Genomic DNA, 17,157 nt, shown 5'->3' with positions numbered 1-17,157 from the left:
TCTGACCGTGCACTTCGCCTCCAGCCATCACGTCCAAGTCCTGTTTCCTCCCCATGTTACACTGTATCTGTGTCCCTCAAAGATGCGGCAGCTGATCCACACTGTCCACGTCAACAAGGCCTCTCTCTGCGTGGAGAAACGAGAGGCCAAACTTCGGAAATATTGAAAGCTTTCTTTTCTCCTCGGGTTTTTTTTTCTTCTTTCCACCGGCCCTCTCTATTCTATTCGCTCCCCTAAACAGAGATAACTTCTGCCTGACCCCAAAGTGACACCGTTTCCATTTTGTTTCTGATTAATCTTGCCCATTGACAGTCTTTGTTAAACAACAAGGCGTGCCCCCCCTCTCCTTTTTCCAAAGAGGCGACATTTTCATATCTGTTAGACGCAGTGACCTGGGATTCACCCCGGACTTGGACTTCAGTATTGCAGGGTGTGTTGGGGAGCACTTAGTGCGGGGTCAGCACCCGGAGGGTCCCTGCAGGAGGTTTTTTTATACACATATATATGCGTAAAAGACGCACAAGTATACAAGGAAATCCCACTTGGAAGTTTGAGGGAGAATCTGTAGAGGGTAGTGGTCTCATCTCCACAGGCAGAGTAAACATTACAAGTTTTTTACTTCTCTTTTTGTTAAAATACTTTTCCATGTTAGTTTTTTTTCATGTAGTATGACATATACCCAGCAGTCATACAGAAGGCCCACCGTTTTTGCTCTTAAAAAAGCTGTAAATACTGTTGCTGAAGGCAGAGCTGCTGCTGCTTCTGTCCCGTGTAACTCATTGTAAATGGCAGCTGATGTACTTTCTACCATATATCCACTGTATCCTATGGCTGAGAGACCACCTGAGAGGCAATATGTCAACATAATGTCAGCGGTAAGACGTCTTCACATGATATCTAAATTTACAGTGTGCTGCTATTCTATTATATATATATATATATATATGTGTGTGTGTGTGTATATAGTCTTTTAGAAATACGGGGCAGGTCATCTGCGCTATTATCCACTTAGTGTAAGAGTTATCCATGTGTGAATAACACTCCTCTTTTCACAGGTCCTTCTACTTGTTGCTGTGTGGACTATTTTTTTTGTCTTTAATCTTGGGCTGAATTTGAAAATATACGAATTTCCAAAAAAAAAAAAGATAACAAGCCTCATACTTGTGTTATCACACACAGGCCTGCAAGGTGCTGCTGCTATAAAACATCTGGAAATCGCCCTAACAGTGTAGCGTATAGCAAAATATAATAGGACGACAACTATGCAACCGACCGTTGGACAAAAAGGCAGCATCTGGAAACACACATTTATCCACATTTATCTATTTTCAGTCATTACGCATAAAAAGCTTTAGGACCCATTTTGAGCCAAAAAGCATTAAAAACTCTGTTCAATTTTTAAAAAAAATATTATTTTTATTTTAGGGCAAAAGGAGCAAACCAGCATACACCGGATAAGTGAAGGTCTATTTAAGCAATATACATCATGCTGACAGTTTACTGTAAATTTAGATTATCAGAGAAGTGCTTTGACGATAGTGACAGATTGCAGGTTGCAGCTCTCACAAGGTCTCTTGTCTGTGCGGATCCCCGCGTGACGGGCGGCATAAAGAATTCTCTCTGCATCAGAGATGTGCCAAGGATTCGGCCTAGAAAACACCCTTTCATATCTTTATGGAAATATTTATGATATGACTAAACACTGGGTGATAAAATATGTTTTGCCTCTCTCTCTTTCTCTTTCTCTCCCTGTCTGTTACAGTGTGTCACACACTGGCTGTGCTCTGCTCCACTTGTTTACTGCTGCAAAGGCTGCCAGAGGAAAAAAGGACCATGTGCAGTAGAAATGGTCACTAAAGCTGATAACGTTAATTAAATTTATAAAACAGTGACATTCAGTGCAGCCACGAGAACGAAGGTGAGAACTAAAAAACAGATTCATCCTTAAGACATGACGCGTGTGTATTGGACATCTTCATGGTCTCACTGAGGGAAGGAGCTGCTGCAGCTACAATAATCTGAATTTTAAGGTTTGCAGACAATAACCGTGACAGTCCTGTTCCAAAAAACGGAAGTCTAAAATTGTGTTTTCTACATAAACTGTGTTGAAATAATCATAATTAGATTGGGCGACTAAGAATCAAAGTTAAATAATGCAAAACATCAGAAATATTGAAGATTGCAGAACCTGGTCATAGCTATTTATAAGCGTATTATTAAAATAAGATTTTAAATTGGTTTTTTTCAACTAATTTAAACTTTATGGAGCAAGTGTGTGATATACGTTTATTTTTTCTTGTTCGGCTGTTTGATTTTTGTGTATAGTTTTCAAAGCGAGGACGTGAACGCCACACGGACGAGACTGTGAGCCGAGTTTATACAAAAGGTCTCGATTTTTTTAAAGATCTGGGACAAAACATTGTGCATTTGTCTAATAGTTTAATTTTAACGTGAGATAAATAAAGTTCATGAAATCGAAAGTGACAATATGATTATTATTTCTATTTGACTTTTGTTTATCAGACCAATTGTAGCAATTCAGTGTGGTTGTAAGTAAAATAAAAAATATTACACTTTATCCTCTGTGAAGCGTTTCTGTTGTGTTACTATTTGCATTTAATGTGTGAACATTTATTTCATACAGTTTTACTTTAAGTTTCTTGAAGATAAATTCAAATAAAACGTTTTCTTACGTTATGAGTCATGTTTTCTAATTTGAATGTATGTTTGCTTGTTTTATTTTATTGTTCTTTTACGCCAACAACAATCCAACTGGTCGCTGGACTAAAAGGCAGCAAATGTTTGACCTTTTTAATTTGCTTTTTAAAAAACAACATATTTTACATATAGCTTACAGGTTCAAAATATATATTTTTAGAGCTTTCTCTGTATGAGTCACAAAAAAACATCTGTGCCATTTCTGTTTTCTTTAAAGACTTCTATTCAGCTTATCAGGAAAAGAGGGGCTAAATGTTTTTTAAGGGGTCCGGGGGCACAACGTGGGGGCCCTGGGCCTTCCCATTACCCTGTGACCGGGTCGAGAGTATCAATCCTCCGAATGCAAATTTTGCCCTCGTCCCCAAACATATCAAATGCAATTTATTCAAAGGAAATTCACCAATCAACCGCCCTAATAAAACGCCAGCCACTCAATCTTGTTGCCGGGGAAGGGTGGATGCATGGTGGTGCTGGAGGTTTGTCCCCCTCCCCCGGTTCCAAACGCGAGGTCACTGCGCTTCCAGGGTTCACCTGGAGTGCACCGTGCAACATATGTAATTCAAAGCTATTCTCTCTTTTGTGTGGAGAGTCAAGATCGCTATTATAAGGCTGGCATCAGGCTCCGAGTGAACAGATGACGGAGACTTGTTCAGCGCGTAAACTTTTGACCCCAATTTTTCCTCCTCTCCTGCAGCTATGCCTCCCTCATCAGTCCCCGCAGCCCGCAGAGACATATCTGCATCTCCCGAAAATGAAAAATTAATTTCACCAAACGCGCATATACCTCTCGCCACTGACACAATCACTTTCACAAATTCCACAATTAAGTGACGATGTCAGAGCTAGGCCTGGAATGCAATTGTAGCTTTGTGATGCTTCCAACGAGGGAAGTGAAATGATCAGTCCAATGGGATCCCACTTAAGACTAATAGGGCCGTAAAATATGCAAATCATTCATTAGCGTTAGAGAGCAACCAGAGCTGCAGAAAAAGTCTTTGTTGGAGGCAACACTTGAAGTTAGAGACTTCCCACTGTCTATGTCACTCCTTGTTAAAGCGAGCAGCATTTTCCTCCAGTGCAGGATGTTTCCACAGGCGCTGCACTCCTTTGGTAAATTCATTTTTACGCATTATGCTTATAGGCAATGCCAAGCCAACGTGTCATTAACGCGAGGGCTCGTGTGTGATTGTGCTGTGTGAGTGTGTGTGTGTGTGTGAGTGGTTTTCCTCTGCATACAGCAGGGTGACAGTGAACTTGGCCTAAAGCGAGCTCTGCTGGTGGCTCTGAGAGGATGCAGATTTATCTTGGTGCTGTGGCTGACCTCCAGATGAACCTACAGCGCTGCTCTCCCTCTCGCTGCCTGGCAGTACGCCGCACATGGGGCCTGTCCAAATATCTCCGTTTGAATTATTGGCAAAATGGGTTTTGATTTTCCAAATAGCTGCGTTCTCTGGAAGCAATGTGAGGCCGTGTTTCGTTAAACTGGTGACTCCTTTACATAGCAATGTATACAATTAGCAGAGCAGAAAAACCGAGGGGGTTTATCATCAACTCCAGATTCTCTGATAGTCAGTGCAAATCTGAGGCTGCTGATTAAAAAAAATAGAATTTAAAAATGTGCTTTCCCAGAATTTATTCTCAGAGGTAATCACATTTTTAATGACTGTTCTAATGACTCTAGCTGTGATAGAAAACGCGTTACACGTTTTGAGGTCTGCAGTTCTGTGTCAGTTAGTTAGTACTTTAAAAAAGTACAATCACTGTTTGATGCGGGCCTTGTAAAATAAAAAATACAATTAAAGGTTACTATATTTAGGTTACAAGTACATGCAATAACAGTCAGTTGAAATTGAAAATGTGTTGAAATCGTCCTGATTATTGGCTGCTTAAACTCACGAGGCAAATAATCGCAGTTTAATATTTATATTTTCAAACATTATTCAGTCTGATTTTTTTGTAATAAACTGGCACGGTTATATTACAAAAACATCGCCATAACCCTACTTCACATCACCAGAAGCAAAATGACACAGAAACACAGAAAAGTAAAAGAAAAAGTGCATCGAAACAAAGTTTTCTGCGATCATTACTCGGTAGGCAGAAGTGACCGCTCCTCTGTCCGGACAAGAGGTCACAACAAAGCGAGAGTGACTTTTGAGGGGTCATCTGAACTTTTCAACCCTAAACACAAAACGACTCGGCTGACACAAAACGGAATTCCCTTTCAGAGTCTCCCCGCTGCTGTTTGTTCCCATGTTGTGTTTACTTGACACTATTTGCAGCCTCTCCTAAAGCCATACATGGTGCCAACATGTGCGGTGCAAACGCAGCGCAAAGAAGGAGGGGGAAATTGCAACTTTTCCCGTAACATGACCACACAACTTTGAAAAAGCCATCAGCACACACAGAAGCCAAATCGAACTGATCTAACTGTAGAATAATAGGCCTTCATTGGTGTTTAACCTTATCAAGTAAATCTACACACTCCACACACACACACACACAGCACTGGAAAGTTTCTGGCTCGCGGTCTGTGAATTCTCCAATGCAATAAAACGACAGCAACTATAAGTTTGTGGGGGTGGAAATGGACACAGATAATTATCCAACATGTAAAAACGGATTATGAGTTACACCACAGATGGAGGGAAACAAGTTACACGGGGAAGGAAGCAATTAAATAGCCATGAGCCGGACCCAACCCTGCGCAACATCTGCCGAGACCAGTATTCAGCACTGCACAACTGACAAATTAGTGTAATGGACTAATAGGGACGGACAGAGGGAGCGAATACAATAATAAGACTGTTTAACACAGGCTGCTTGTTCTCATGCTACCGGCTAGTCAACAGAAACTTACCAAGAGAAGCGGTCCTCATCCTGGGGAGCGTCCGGTCCATACTGAGCAATAGAGACGGACTGTACCGGTCAAGTAACACTTACAGCCTGCAAAGAGAGAGTCAGACGAAGGCTCGCCGTCACTGCGAATATATGTTATGTGCAATATACTGTCAACTCCCCAAAACCATAAAACTTACTTTAATGGCCACCACGTGACCGTTTATGGCCAGTGAGCCTATCTGGCCGCGCTCTGGATGATTTTTACGATCTAATTCATAGACAAACCCCCCCATTCATTTAGCACCCAAATGTCAGAGAGCCAGAATCGGCCCTAATAAAGTTTACAGCCTGAAAAGTCGAGCTGATTCTCCTGGAAAGGCTCAGGAGTCAGTGCGCATATAGGGCGCCCCGACCCCTGGAGCATGTTAGTGGCCAAGGACCCAAAATCCCCCCCCCCCAAGCTGCACAGAAAAGGTGAGTAAAACTGAGATGCTTTCATTAAAGTGGACCTGTTGAGCTCGAGCAGGATTGACTTGAGGAAACTTTAATTTTTGACAGCTCGTACAAGTGACTTTAAAGATTCTGGAGGAAACAGGAAACACTTCTCTCCAATGCGTAAAAGCGCAAATGGCTCTTACTTTTTGGGTTGTTTTTTTTACAAAAAAAGTACACTCGCTGTTGCCGTTGAAGTTGCCGTTCCAGTAAAAAGTTTATTATAATGGCCATCATCATTATCACCACCATCTTTATTAATATTATAGTATATTCTTGACTTCCAGTCTTTGAAAAACATTTACAAAAAGCTTTATCACGATGGAGTTTATACACAGAGGCAATGGAATTTATCGTGGAACCCTCCACATAAAAACAACTATAGAAAACAAAGACAAAAAAACACGTTTTACTAAGATGGTGCGACCAGGTAAACAATACTAACAGCAGCTCCTGCAAAAAAAAAAAAAACTGAACAAAAGAAAACTAAAATACAAGGCACGTCTACTGTACATACAAGACTGAGTCGGCACCTCTGTCCATACATGTGTTCACAACGCACACAATGATCACACAAGGCTTACGCACTCTGCTGGCTCTACTTTTGGAAGCAAGTTATCTGACAAGATGGTACAATACACCAAACATATAAATACATACATATACAAGTACATACATAGAAATCTGAAGGCTAAACACAAAAGGCAGCTCAACCTCATCCTCTTTGTTCATTAGGCTGTTGTCGATCTGAGTGCATTCTCACACAACTTTTACTGGATTTATTTGCGGTGTATGTAGGTAGCATTTCCAGCTTTGACGTTTTTTTCTTTTTTTTCGTCTAAACAAGAAATAATTTAAACAAACATTTATTGGCTCTTTTTTTGTAACTCTATATCTAGACAGAACTGTACATAATGCATTTCTTTTAACTCACAGAAACATTATACCACGGTGGAAATTAAAAGGGAAATAATAATATTAAGGAATATAATGGGACTGGTGTTGGACATACAGTGGGGCTGCGTGGGGTTGTCCCGTGTCCCACACACTGCCCGTCAACAAGTCTCTGCGCTGTTTTTCTTTTTTTTTTGAAGTAGGGGGAGAAGTTGATATGACAATCTTTGTTTTTATTTTCATAGTGCTCGTTATCAGGGCTGCAGGAGTGAATATCAAGGCCTGTAGACTCCCCCGCCTGCTGCCGCCATGCTCATGCTCTTCAGCTTGTTGTCCTTCTTCCACTTCATCCTGCGGTTTTGAAACCAGATTTTGATCTGTCTCTCTGAGAGGCAGAGGGCATGGGCTATCTCGATCCTCCGCCTGCGGGTCAGGTAGCGGTTGAAGTGGAACTCCTTCTCCAGCTCCAGGGTCTGATATCGAGTGTATGCAGTCCTGGCTCTCTTCCCCTCTGGTCCAGCCAAATCTTGTACAAAAACAAAGAGGGAGGAAACGCGTGAGATATTGCAGATATTTTGTTATTTTTTTACAACGTTCTGCATTTTGCATAATATGTTGGCTGCATGATATCTAAGGAAAAAATTTGAAAAGCGAATTAAAAGTTACCGCCAACTATGTTTTAAAGGGTGCTTAACAGAATCCAAAGTAAACTAAAATAAGTTAAATACACACATTTTCCACTGCGTAAAAGATGAAGAAGAACACACTTAAAAAAAAGTCAAATATGTACTATTTGGTCTTAAAAGATATAACAATTAAAATACGTACATCCTGTAATTATTTATATAATATTACTAGCACTTTGACATCCTATTTGTGACAAAATGACCCAGTATACCTGGTCTAAGTTGACACTAACCTACCAAACAGGTGAGACGCGCATGGCGCTGCTTGTCACTTAAAGCAATGCATATTTATTTTTGTTGTTGTAAGAATAAAAATATCGTCAAATTTAGCTTTGTTCCATGCAAACATGTCACAGAATAACATAAGGACGTAAATACTCGCTATTCAAACATTTACACGATGTCAGGTAAATATTATCGATACAAGATCGTTAAAAACAGCACTTTACCGTGACTTATGTGTATTTTCCTCATCCACGGATATATCTGCGGCTGTGACGAGTCGGTGACATTCTGAGGAGTTGTCGGTCCACTTCCCGTAGCCTTCTCGTCGTCCAGAGGGGAAGCTTTGGACACACAGTCCCGGCCAAGCAGCAGCGTGCCTGCGTTGGAGCTCGAGCACGGGCTCGTTATGGAGTTTTTCATGGGTCTCTGTTGAGAGTGAGTCTCGTGGACCGGGGACGCGCTGGCGACCGAGGAGCACGGCAGCGGGTCAGGTGGTGGCGACAGAGACGAGGTCCCGTTGCTGCTGGCGGACTGGGTGTACCTGACCGGCTCCACCGACGGTGTGGTCGCCGCTGAGTGACTCGGGGAGTAGCCCGATGTGCGCTCGTCTCCCCCAAAGTGTCCGGCACCGGCGCGTCCGACTGTTAGGTCCATCCCGTTGTATCCATAGCCGTACCTGCTGGAGTGCATGGCCGTGGAGTCTCTGTATTGCTCGTTTGCCGAACTATGGTCTCCATAATTATGTAACTGGAAGTCCGCGCCATTGGGATAGCGACCGCAGAATGAGTTCACAAAATAGGAGCTCATTTGTTGACAATTCCACCGTGTGCTCGTTGTAGATGTTGTTGTTGTTGGTTTATTATATTTGGAGGTAAAACAGCATAAACCTGTGTGCTTGATTTGTGGCTCTTATGGTTTAGCGCGTCCTATAGCACCCTTGCACAATTTATGATGAATTATGGAAATGAGTGGGACATGGACTTGATTCTCTCTTACGTAGGCACCCAAATATGGGGTACGGCGAAGAATCACGTGCTTTTGTTGACCAGTCGTAAATCCTGCTTGGTGACCTCGAGAGGTAAACTCGTGCACGTAGGAAATACTGGGTGGGATGTAAAGGGTGCGCGCCTCCGTGCGCTCGTGTCTCGGGCAAACTCGGAGTCAGTGCTTGGCTGTTTTGGATTGTCGTGGTGCGCCATCCTCTGGCGCAATGGCTGTACTGCGCTTCTGCGGCGCTTTGTGAGGCGTGGGCTCCAAACGGGGTCATTCAGAGGTTAACGACCATTGCGGCAAAAACCAACTGGCTCCTAAACAATACAACAAGTGACACGCTGCGAGTGCAATCTCTGCGAGGACAGTGTGCAGAAATAATTCGATAAGAATGTGTTATGCACGTTATGAAAGGCGAGGAGTGCGAATAGTCTGTGCAGTTAATAGTATAAAAGCTCATCCGAGTTGTTTTATTTCGCTCATAATATTCTTTTTTAAAAAACCATAAACCAACTAAAGCACATGTGGGAATAATGAATAAATGCGTTTTAGTTTTTTGCGTCAAGATAAACACTAAACATCACATCATCGAATGAAGCCACAGAGACGTTTAAGGCCTGTGCGCCGACGCCATTTCTAAAAATGAATATATGTGAATATATGAACGAACTCTCTCTCCCGCTTTACTGTCTGCACATGATTGTTAAAATTCAACGATGCCAAACACCAGGCATTTAGACGATATTGCAGAACCTTTGCCACGTAAACTGACGCTATTTCGTTTTGATTTAACGACGACGCTTCGGTCGTGCTGTCTTTAAAATAGTCACTCTAACCAAGTTCCACATTCTTGTATTGTGTTTGTTTATGAGACATCAACTCAGCCTCGTGAATAACCACTGGTCTGTTATTTCTTTTCGTGGGACGCTGTGCTATATAAAGTAAAAATATCTTTTTAAAAGAAACTGGTTGAAATGTATCAAATGTGTTTAAAATCCATCATGTAAATATAAAATGTTTTGTTAGATTTGCATACACTTGCCTATCAGTTACATGCTTATTTTTCATATTGCAGTGAATCTGCGTCCGTTTTTTTTCTTTAATTTTCTACTAGAATCGGTCGTATACATATCAACAAAGCATAAAAGGTAAAACACGTTGATCCTGACATCAACAGTCACGTCAAAATCAACTCTTTCAATAATGATAGCGTTACTACATCCAAAAAAACGCCGCCAGGCATCTGGCCAACTGTGCGTAATTTTGCGTAATACACGTTTCATTCAAGTGTAAATCAGCCATCCTCTGCTCTATCAGATCAGAAAAAAATAGCTTTAAACAGAAGCCTCCTCTATCGCTTTCCGTTTGCTTTTCTTCCTGTGGAATTTTTATGGCACCTTTGTCTCTCGGAGGCAGTGACTTGTCCTCCCGTTTCCCCCTCACACAAATTCACCAGAGCCGCACCTTTACCCCGACACAAGCCCAATCCTGTATTACTGACAAAAACACTGAGCTACAGATTATTTATTCTGCTCCAGGTATGTGCGCCCTTTGCGGTAACAGACCCCCAGAAGGCACGGAGAGAGAAACCCGGGCTCCTGCATCCAGTGGGCCCATGCACAGTTAGGGGAGACTTAAATAAGAAGTGTCTGCTCATTTAACAGTCACGCTCCAACAGCTGATTTATGGCTGGCCAATGGCAACAAAGTTCCCACGAAAGTTATTTCACTGAGCTGAGGCAGGAACACACCCAGGAAACTGAACAAGAACCAAAGGAAAGGGGGCAGGAAAGAAGTGAGTTCACGCTGCTGTCATTTAAGTCGTGCCAAAAAGCGAGGGGTCGATGTTGCGAGGGGGGAAAAGGAGGGTAGTGCACTCTGCAGGCCTCTGCGCACACTTGCACTCGCGAGCATTTAAATACACAAATTAAATCTAATCCGTTTGGTTTGCATTTTTCAAGCCACTTTCCATTCCATTTCCAATTTCCTAGACAATTTCCAAGCACACGGTTGCAGTAAGACTCACTGCAGGCTCCATAAAACATTTCATGTTGCACAAGCAAATTCAGCAAAGTATCAGCCTCATAACAACAGACATAGCATATGATTTGTACACAAAATACGGGCAAGGGAAAAAAAGTAAAGGAAAATAACAAACATTGCCAGATGTGTGCAAAAACAAAAAGGGAATATAAATGTTATAGTGACTGTAGCTTATATAGAGTCACTTGTACATTACATTGATATATTGCGAACGAAAAGCTGCTCATTCTTAACATTTTAAGGTCCTCACAGGACGTGTTTGCATGAAGGACTTCAGAATTTATTGCACGAAACAAATCACTGCAGTGTCACAGTAGCAGGCTCGCTGAGGGTCACAAGCACAAATATGCAGAAATGTTGAATTCCACTTTCAGTCACATTCCCTCGAACAGCAGCCACGCTGTTATCACTGTCGCTCCAACAAACATCCACAAACATTATTTTAGCTCGATCGATGAAGCTCAAAAGCATAACGCGTGGCCACAAGGCGAGGGGAAAACAAAATGTAACCCCCGACACGCACCGCAGACATTTGCAGCCAAAACGGGCGGAGATGCAACCACCACATACCCCCAGTGTCTCCACGGGAGGGCGTCAAAGAGCACATGACTTGGCCACCATCCACCCAATGAATGTTGCAGCCGAAAGCCCTTCCCCATTCAAACACAACAACAAACAAATGCAGCGTTGACGCCATGCGTGAAGCAACAGAAGGATCAACATTTTAAAAGATTAAAAAGATGCGTTTAATATCCAAATGATTATTTAGCTCAGCTGTTTAATATCAAGCAATGCATACCGTAATATGAAGCATCGCATTGAGAACGATTAACAAATTGAATCAGGGAAAACGTGAACATAATAAGCAGATTATTATGCATCCAACTATGGAATTTAATACAAGAGTATTAATCAAACGTGCATTGGATGTTAAGTTCCATGTCTTACCTTGTGATGGTTTCTGGTCGTTAACGGATGAGGAGAGGGGAGGGAGCCGGCAGGTGCAGACGTGCAGTGACGGAGGGAAGTCTCCAGCTGAGTCCCAGGACGGGAACCGGGGCTCCCGGGGGCCAGTAACGCACCGGGGCGCATTCCACTCATCCTGCCAAAACGTGTCAGGGCATCGACAGTCGTCTAACACAAAAGATCCAGTCATTTGAATAAGACGTGAAGCTCCTGTGCGTCGACCAAAGAGAAAGAAGAAGAAAAAAATCCCCAAATTCCCAAAAAGGGAGAAGAGTGGGCTTTAAATTGTGGAAGGTCGCTGGTGAAAAGAGCCGCGTGGAAGCTCGAGACCGTTAAATGAAAGGCTCCTCTATTCTGCTATTGGAAATTATATATAAAAAAGTTCATGTTCATGGCTCCCCGCCACGTGACCAGCTGCGGCCAATGAGAGGCCGCGTCGCGTCGTAAAGTTGTATAGCTATGTTGTAAATTTTCATAAACAACGGCGGATTTATGACCCAGCGCGGACAGGGAGATGGGGGACTGAGAAGGAGGGAGGGAGGGGAGGAAAAGGGGGCAGGTCACCGTCAGGCGCCATTTTACCGAGGGAAGAGGGAACGCAGAGTTCAACAGTCATTTCCCTTCATCTGCAGCCTGCCCCTTCTCGCATCCTCATAGCGGACATTCCTCAGCGCCACAGTTTACCCTGAACCATCACAATGGACCGCAGCATCTTTCATTACATGCAACATAATACCCAATACAGCCAGTGCGCACATCGCACTTTTATTGCTCACACCACCACGTATATTATACGGCGATTATTACCAAACGTGTGGAGGCTGCAGCACAAATTGGGCAGATCAAATCTAATCTTAATTCAATTACTATATATCCACGTATATATTTAAAACATTCCAAGATGATTCATATTAATTTGCTCATTTGTGGCTTGTTCTTCACCGTGAAAATACCCTCATTGATTCTAATTATATCACAGTATTCGCACGTTGCGGCGTAAACGCGCTCTCTCGCTTCACGCTGTCAAAATAAAGAACCTGATACTGCAACGCGACGCCGTCCAAATAAGAGCGCGAGCATTTTTTCTTGTGCCAATTAGTATTCACAAGTACGCATGAAATCTTGGACCTAAAATTCTTTAAGCTTAAAAAAGGGGGGGGGGGGGGGGGGGCAATAGCTCATGTCAACATTTCACAGTGGAGATTTACACTCGTGCATTCCTGTTTACAGCACAGTAAGAGTTTGGACGTTGTGGGAATGTGAGGTAGGTTACATAAGATCAAACTGGCGGGGTCAATGCAGGCTTATCGCTATTCTATATGGAATGAAGTGGCTTTTAAAAAAAACAATTATTAAGCCTTAATTACCTTTTGGTGCATTTACCTAACAAAACATTCACTTTTAATCATGGTATTTTCAAAATAATGCATATTTACGCTTTACAAATGCAACCGCCCGTGGAGAAGGACTAAATACTTGAATTTATTTATTCAAAATGATTTTCCATACATGTTGAATTCGTCGCACCGGTGTTTTTCATATTAGTATTTTTTGTGTAAAGGGATGTTGGTTCAGTAGCATCATCAGGTTAAATTACAGATCATAGAAAAATAGAGTTTATATATATATATATAGATAGGTAGTTAATGTCGCCCTTTCATGCAGAGCCTTCCAAGTTTAAATATGAAATGCTGTGAAATGCTTTTACATACAGTAGATGTCTTCAGCTGTCATTCAATTAATCAGGCTCTAAGCTAGTGCATGAATGGTGTCTCTGTTATGTCCCTCACTCAGAGGAACAACAGTGTGTTTCTTTCATTAACGGTCTCGTTCTGTCTCTTTCTCGTCACTTCGCAGACGCGTCCGTCTCCAAACCGGAGCCACCGGTGTCGTCAGCTTTACCGGGGCTTCCCACGGGGGTCTCGGACACAGCCAGGACGCCGCTGCCCCTTTCCACGGGGCTGGACGCAGATTCAACCTTGTGGTCTTTCTTCCACTTCATCCTGCGGTTCTGAAACCAGATCTTGATCTGTCTCTCTGAGAGACACAGGCTGTGGGAGATCTCGACCCTGCGTCTGCGGGTCAGGTACCGGTTGTAGTGGAACTCCTTCTCCAGCTCCAGGGTCTGATACCGGGAGTAGGTCTGCCGACCCCGCTTCCGATTTGGATCTGTGGGAGAGAAAGCGAGATAGCGTGAGCTATGTGTAAATAACGTGCAAAGAAATATCAATGTGATCATAAACCATTAAATAAAGTGGTCTTTAAATGGGGATACGAATACAATCCATGTAGACAACACGGTGTCTTGTTAATTTATTTGTGGTTTGCGCAATTAATTGTGGTTCATATTTTTACGCACTTAGTAATCAGTAGGGGAGATAAGATTTTTTTTTTTTGGTTCATGCATCTGTTTAAAGTAGTCCTGCTGGGGGTGTTGGGCTCATTCCTCCTTTGATACTCTGCATGCCTTTCCAATTAAAAGCCAGTAATTTGCTGCAGAACCGAAGGAGCCATAAGTAAATAAATTACATCCCCAAAAATGTCCTGCTTCAAAAATTCATTCAAGACTATGTGTTTCAAAGTGTTTCGATTTTAAAAACCGCCTGATTTCTTTATACGACCGATCATATCATCACATACGAAGAAAAAAATAAATAAGAAAAACACCAGATCTGAGCCTCTGCAGTGCTGATCCAATTAGTAAGAAGCTGCAGACTGCAAGGGAGCTGATTTACACAACAGGCCGGTCTTTTTTACAACCACAAAGGGGAGAAGAGGCTGTAAGAGTAATAGGAGTGCAGAGAAACCCCCAGCGGCAAGGTCTCTGCGCACTGAACACACAGAAGCGCTGGCCAAATGAATTTATGGCTGCAGAACTCATTAGTTGCGCAGTAAAAGTTTTACGATTCTTTCCATGCAACACCAATGGCTTCACAAAATTAATTGAACCACTAACGGCCAATGTGAGCATCACAATGTTTTCTGAAAGCATTGACCCGAGGGCTTGGAAAATAGCACTAAAGTCAGGATCGGCACATACCTGATGCTTTCATCCAGGGATACATCCGGTACTGTTTGTCCGGCGGCGAGGTGAGGGGCCCCGGCCCGGCATGGCAGCAGCTGTCTGCGAACCGGCGGCTCTGGACAAACGGGCTGCAGGGCAGTGTGTGGTGTGCGTCGTGCACCTGGCTGTAGCCCGAGGTGAGGATGGCGTGGCTCGGGTATACTGCATTATTGACGCTATAAACTCCAGACAGTGAGGGTGCAAACGCAATGGCCGAAGCATTCCGAGTCGAGCCACAGTCCTCTCCACTGGGTCTAATGCTGCAAGAAGCACGATCCACGTTTGGAAACAGAGTAGCCGGCGTATATGTGCTAAGAAGACCATCCACATAATAAGAACTCATTTTTTTTTCTCTGATTTGTTGGCCCAGAATCCTCAGTGTCGTTTTTACGAGGTAGCGTGATATATGACAGCAATACACACTAGATTTACACCAAACCCCATTTTACTCTGGACCAGAGAACATACCACGTGACTCAGGCCTGGGCGCTTCCAGCCAATCAGCAGGCAGGACTGGATTTCATGATGGCGCTGGACTGCAGTGGAATTAACACTTTACGAACACACACACGAGAGAAATTCACACAGTCTCACTGATCAAAGGGAAATTGGCGTAATTTAAGGTCGTGTTTCATATCAACTTCCTCACCACTACTTTGAAAATAAACATCCATTTAAAAGCTGCAATCTTCTAATTTAATGCACTTTTAAGATGGATGATAATGTGCATTCACAAAATATAAAACAGCCGACACGAACATCAAATTATTTTCCACAATATCTGTAATTGTATTTAAAATCGTTCAATTTGAATTGAAAAAAGGTTTTCCCTAGTTTTCATTAAACCAATTGAATACTTCTCGTATTTGAAAAAGTTTACACATGTCCCAGTATTTAGTCTTATATATGTACATACATATTATATTGTTTCATATTATACTATATTATATCATAATGGGTATGTAATTGCCAAAAGTGTAAATAATCCACGGGTTTTACAAACATTATTTCGTAAACAATTAAACAGGATTTTTTTATTATTATTATTTGCACTGCACTATCACATTGTTTCCGTAAAAGTTTTTAAATGACACAATCAAATAATATCTATAATAATTATAACCATTAAAATATTAAAGTATCGACAATACTAGTTCCCTATATTAACAATACTAAATAGTGTTGTTCCTAAATGCATGGCCTGCATTTCATTATTGTTATTATTATTATTATTATTATGATTATGATTATTATTATTGTTATTATTGTAGTTGTGTTTATGGAAAACCGTTATTTTTATCATCGTACAGTGACCATAGTGAAAAGTCGCATTAGACAACATGGGAATTTATTTTAACATATTAATAAACAATTTACATATTAAGGTATTTAGAATGAAAATAGACATGATGCACGCGTTTGATCTGCTGTGGGAAAGTGTTAATATGTGTGTATTACTATGGAAGTTATGAGTTTAAAAAAATTAACATCTTTAGAATCGTAGTGTGTGGTGTGTGTGTGTGTGTGGGGGGGGGGGGGGGTGAGAGAGAGAGATACTTTCTTTGATGTAGAGCCGCAGGCTGAAAGAACACATTTAGCTGAAGGACTTCACAAAAGTATGTGTAAAAATATTTCTCTGGACTTTTAAAATATTACTACCGTTTGTTCTCATGAGCAGGTTCATCAGAGAGAATGGTGCTTTAATGTGTGTGTGATGTTGTGGAACAGTGTCGCCACTCGCTGGTCACTGGCAGGAACTGCATGGTGAGGAGGAATCACTGCTCGGCTGTTTTGAATTTCTGTTGCGGTCTGAGAGATAATAGTGAATGAAAACATCACTAAACTCCTGATGTGTTCACCACCTTTGCAAGCCATATTTCGATATGAGCATCTATGCAAGTCAAGTTACTGTGTTTGAATCGGGCTGCTATAGCTTTATTGCTCATTCTCCTTAAGAATCGGAGGAGCAGAGGGCGGAAGGTTCCCAGGTAGGAACAAAGGATCGCTCCAAATGACCGTGAGTCCTGCGCGTCCCCGTCGGGGAGAATCCAATAAAGCTGATCATTTCCGCTCGGCCTTTTGTCCAGAGCGCAGTCCCACAGAAAGAGAAGAAAAAAACAAATGGGTGCCATTCTGGAAACGGCCTAATTGTGTCTGGACGGCCATAAAGCCATTAAAAGTGGAATGCCAGACAGTAGAGCAGACCAGGCGTTTTATTGCACTGTCTCTGGACGAGTCT

At 42.2% G+C, this 17,157-nt stretch overlaps 3 protein-coding genes across 8 annotated transcripts in view; all 3 read right to left on the bottom strand.

Moving 5' to 3' along the window:
* The window catches only part of hoxa3a (homeobox A3a), a 30,639-nt gene extending 17,727 nt beyond the window's left edge, over nt 1-12,912 (bottom strand). Inside the window, exons 1-3 of one of the 6 annotated variants that reach the window (XM_058619970.1) lie at nt 11,837-12,912; nt 5,579-5,664; nt 7-126 (exon numbers count right to left, since the gene is read on the bottom strand). The gene's annotated coding sequence lies outside the window, so the exon portion shown is untranslated. Of the gene's footprint in view, nt 1-6; nt 908-5,578; nt 5,713-5,756; nt 5,947-11,836 lie in introns of those variants that run through there. The other 5 variants (XM_058619966.1, XM_058619969.1, XM_058619973.1 and 2 more) reach the window with 5 other exon arrangements.
* Nucleotides 6,244-9,905, bottom strand: hoxa5a (homeobox A5a). Its single transcript, XM_058619984.1, has 2 exons — nt 8,081-9,905; nt 6,244-7,471 (listed from the first exon to the last, which is right to left on the bottom strand). Exons 1-2 carry the CDS (start codon nt 8,661-8,663, stop codon nt 7,221-7,223), a joined length of 834 nt encoding a protein of 277 aa, XP_058475967.1. The 5' UTR covers nt 8,664-9,905; the 3' UTR covers nt 6,244-7,220.
* Nucleotides 12,913-13,543: 631 nt separating the features above from the next.
* Nucleotides 13,544-16,449, bottom strand: LOC131447901 (homeobox protein Hox-A7-like). Its single transcript, XM_058619988.1, has 2 exons — nt 14,895-16,449; nt 13,544-14,023 (listed from the first exon to the last, which is right to left on the bottom strand). The coding sequence occupies exons 1-2, from the start codon at nt 15,259-15,261 to the stop codon at nt 13,701-13,703; spliced, it is 690 nt and encodes a 229-aa protein (XP_058475971.1). The 5' UTR covers nt 15,262-16,449; the 3' UTR covers nt 13,544-13,700.
* Nucleotides 16,450-17,157: the final 708 nt, after the last annotated feature.

The sequence above is a fragment of the Solea solea genome, chromosome 20, assembly GCF_958295425.1.
Source record: "Solea solea chromosome 20, fSolSol10.1, whole genome shotgun sequence".
Classification (NCBI taxonomy): Eukaryota; Metazoa; Chordata; class Actinopteri; order Pleuronectiformes; family Soleidae; genus Solea; species Solea solea.
This window is presented reverse-complemented; position numbering and strand designations above follow the sequence as displayed.

Bases quoted from the DNA above. Each gene is read 5' to 3' on its own strand.
- hoxa5a (XM_058619984.1), bottom strand. From the start codon at position 8,663: ATGAGCTCCTATTTTGTGAACTCATTCTGCGGTCGCTATCCCAATGGC. The intron at 7,472-8,080 runs GTAAAGTGCTGT...TTTTTGTACAAG, and splicing joins GAAAATACACATAAGTCACG to ATTTGGCTGGACCAGAGGGG.
- LOC131447901 (XM_058619988.1), bottom strand. From the start codon at position 15,261: ATGAGTTCTTATTATGTGGATGGTCTTCTTAGCACATATACGCCGGCT. The intron at 14,024-14,894 runs GTATGTGCCGAT...TCTCTCCCACAG, and splicing joins TCCCTGGATGAAAGCATCAG to ATCCAAATCGGAAGCGGGGT.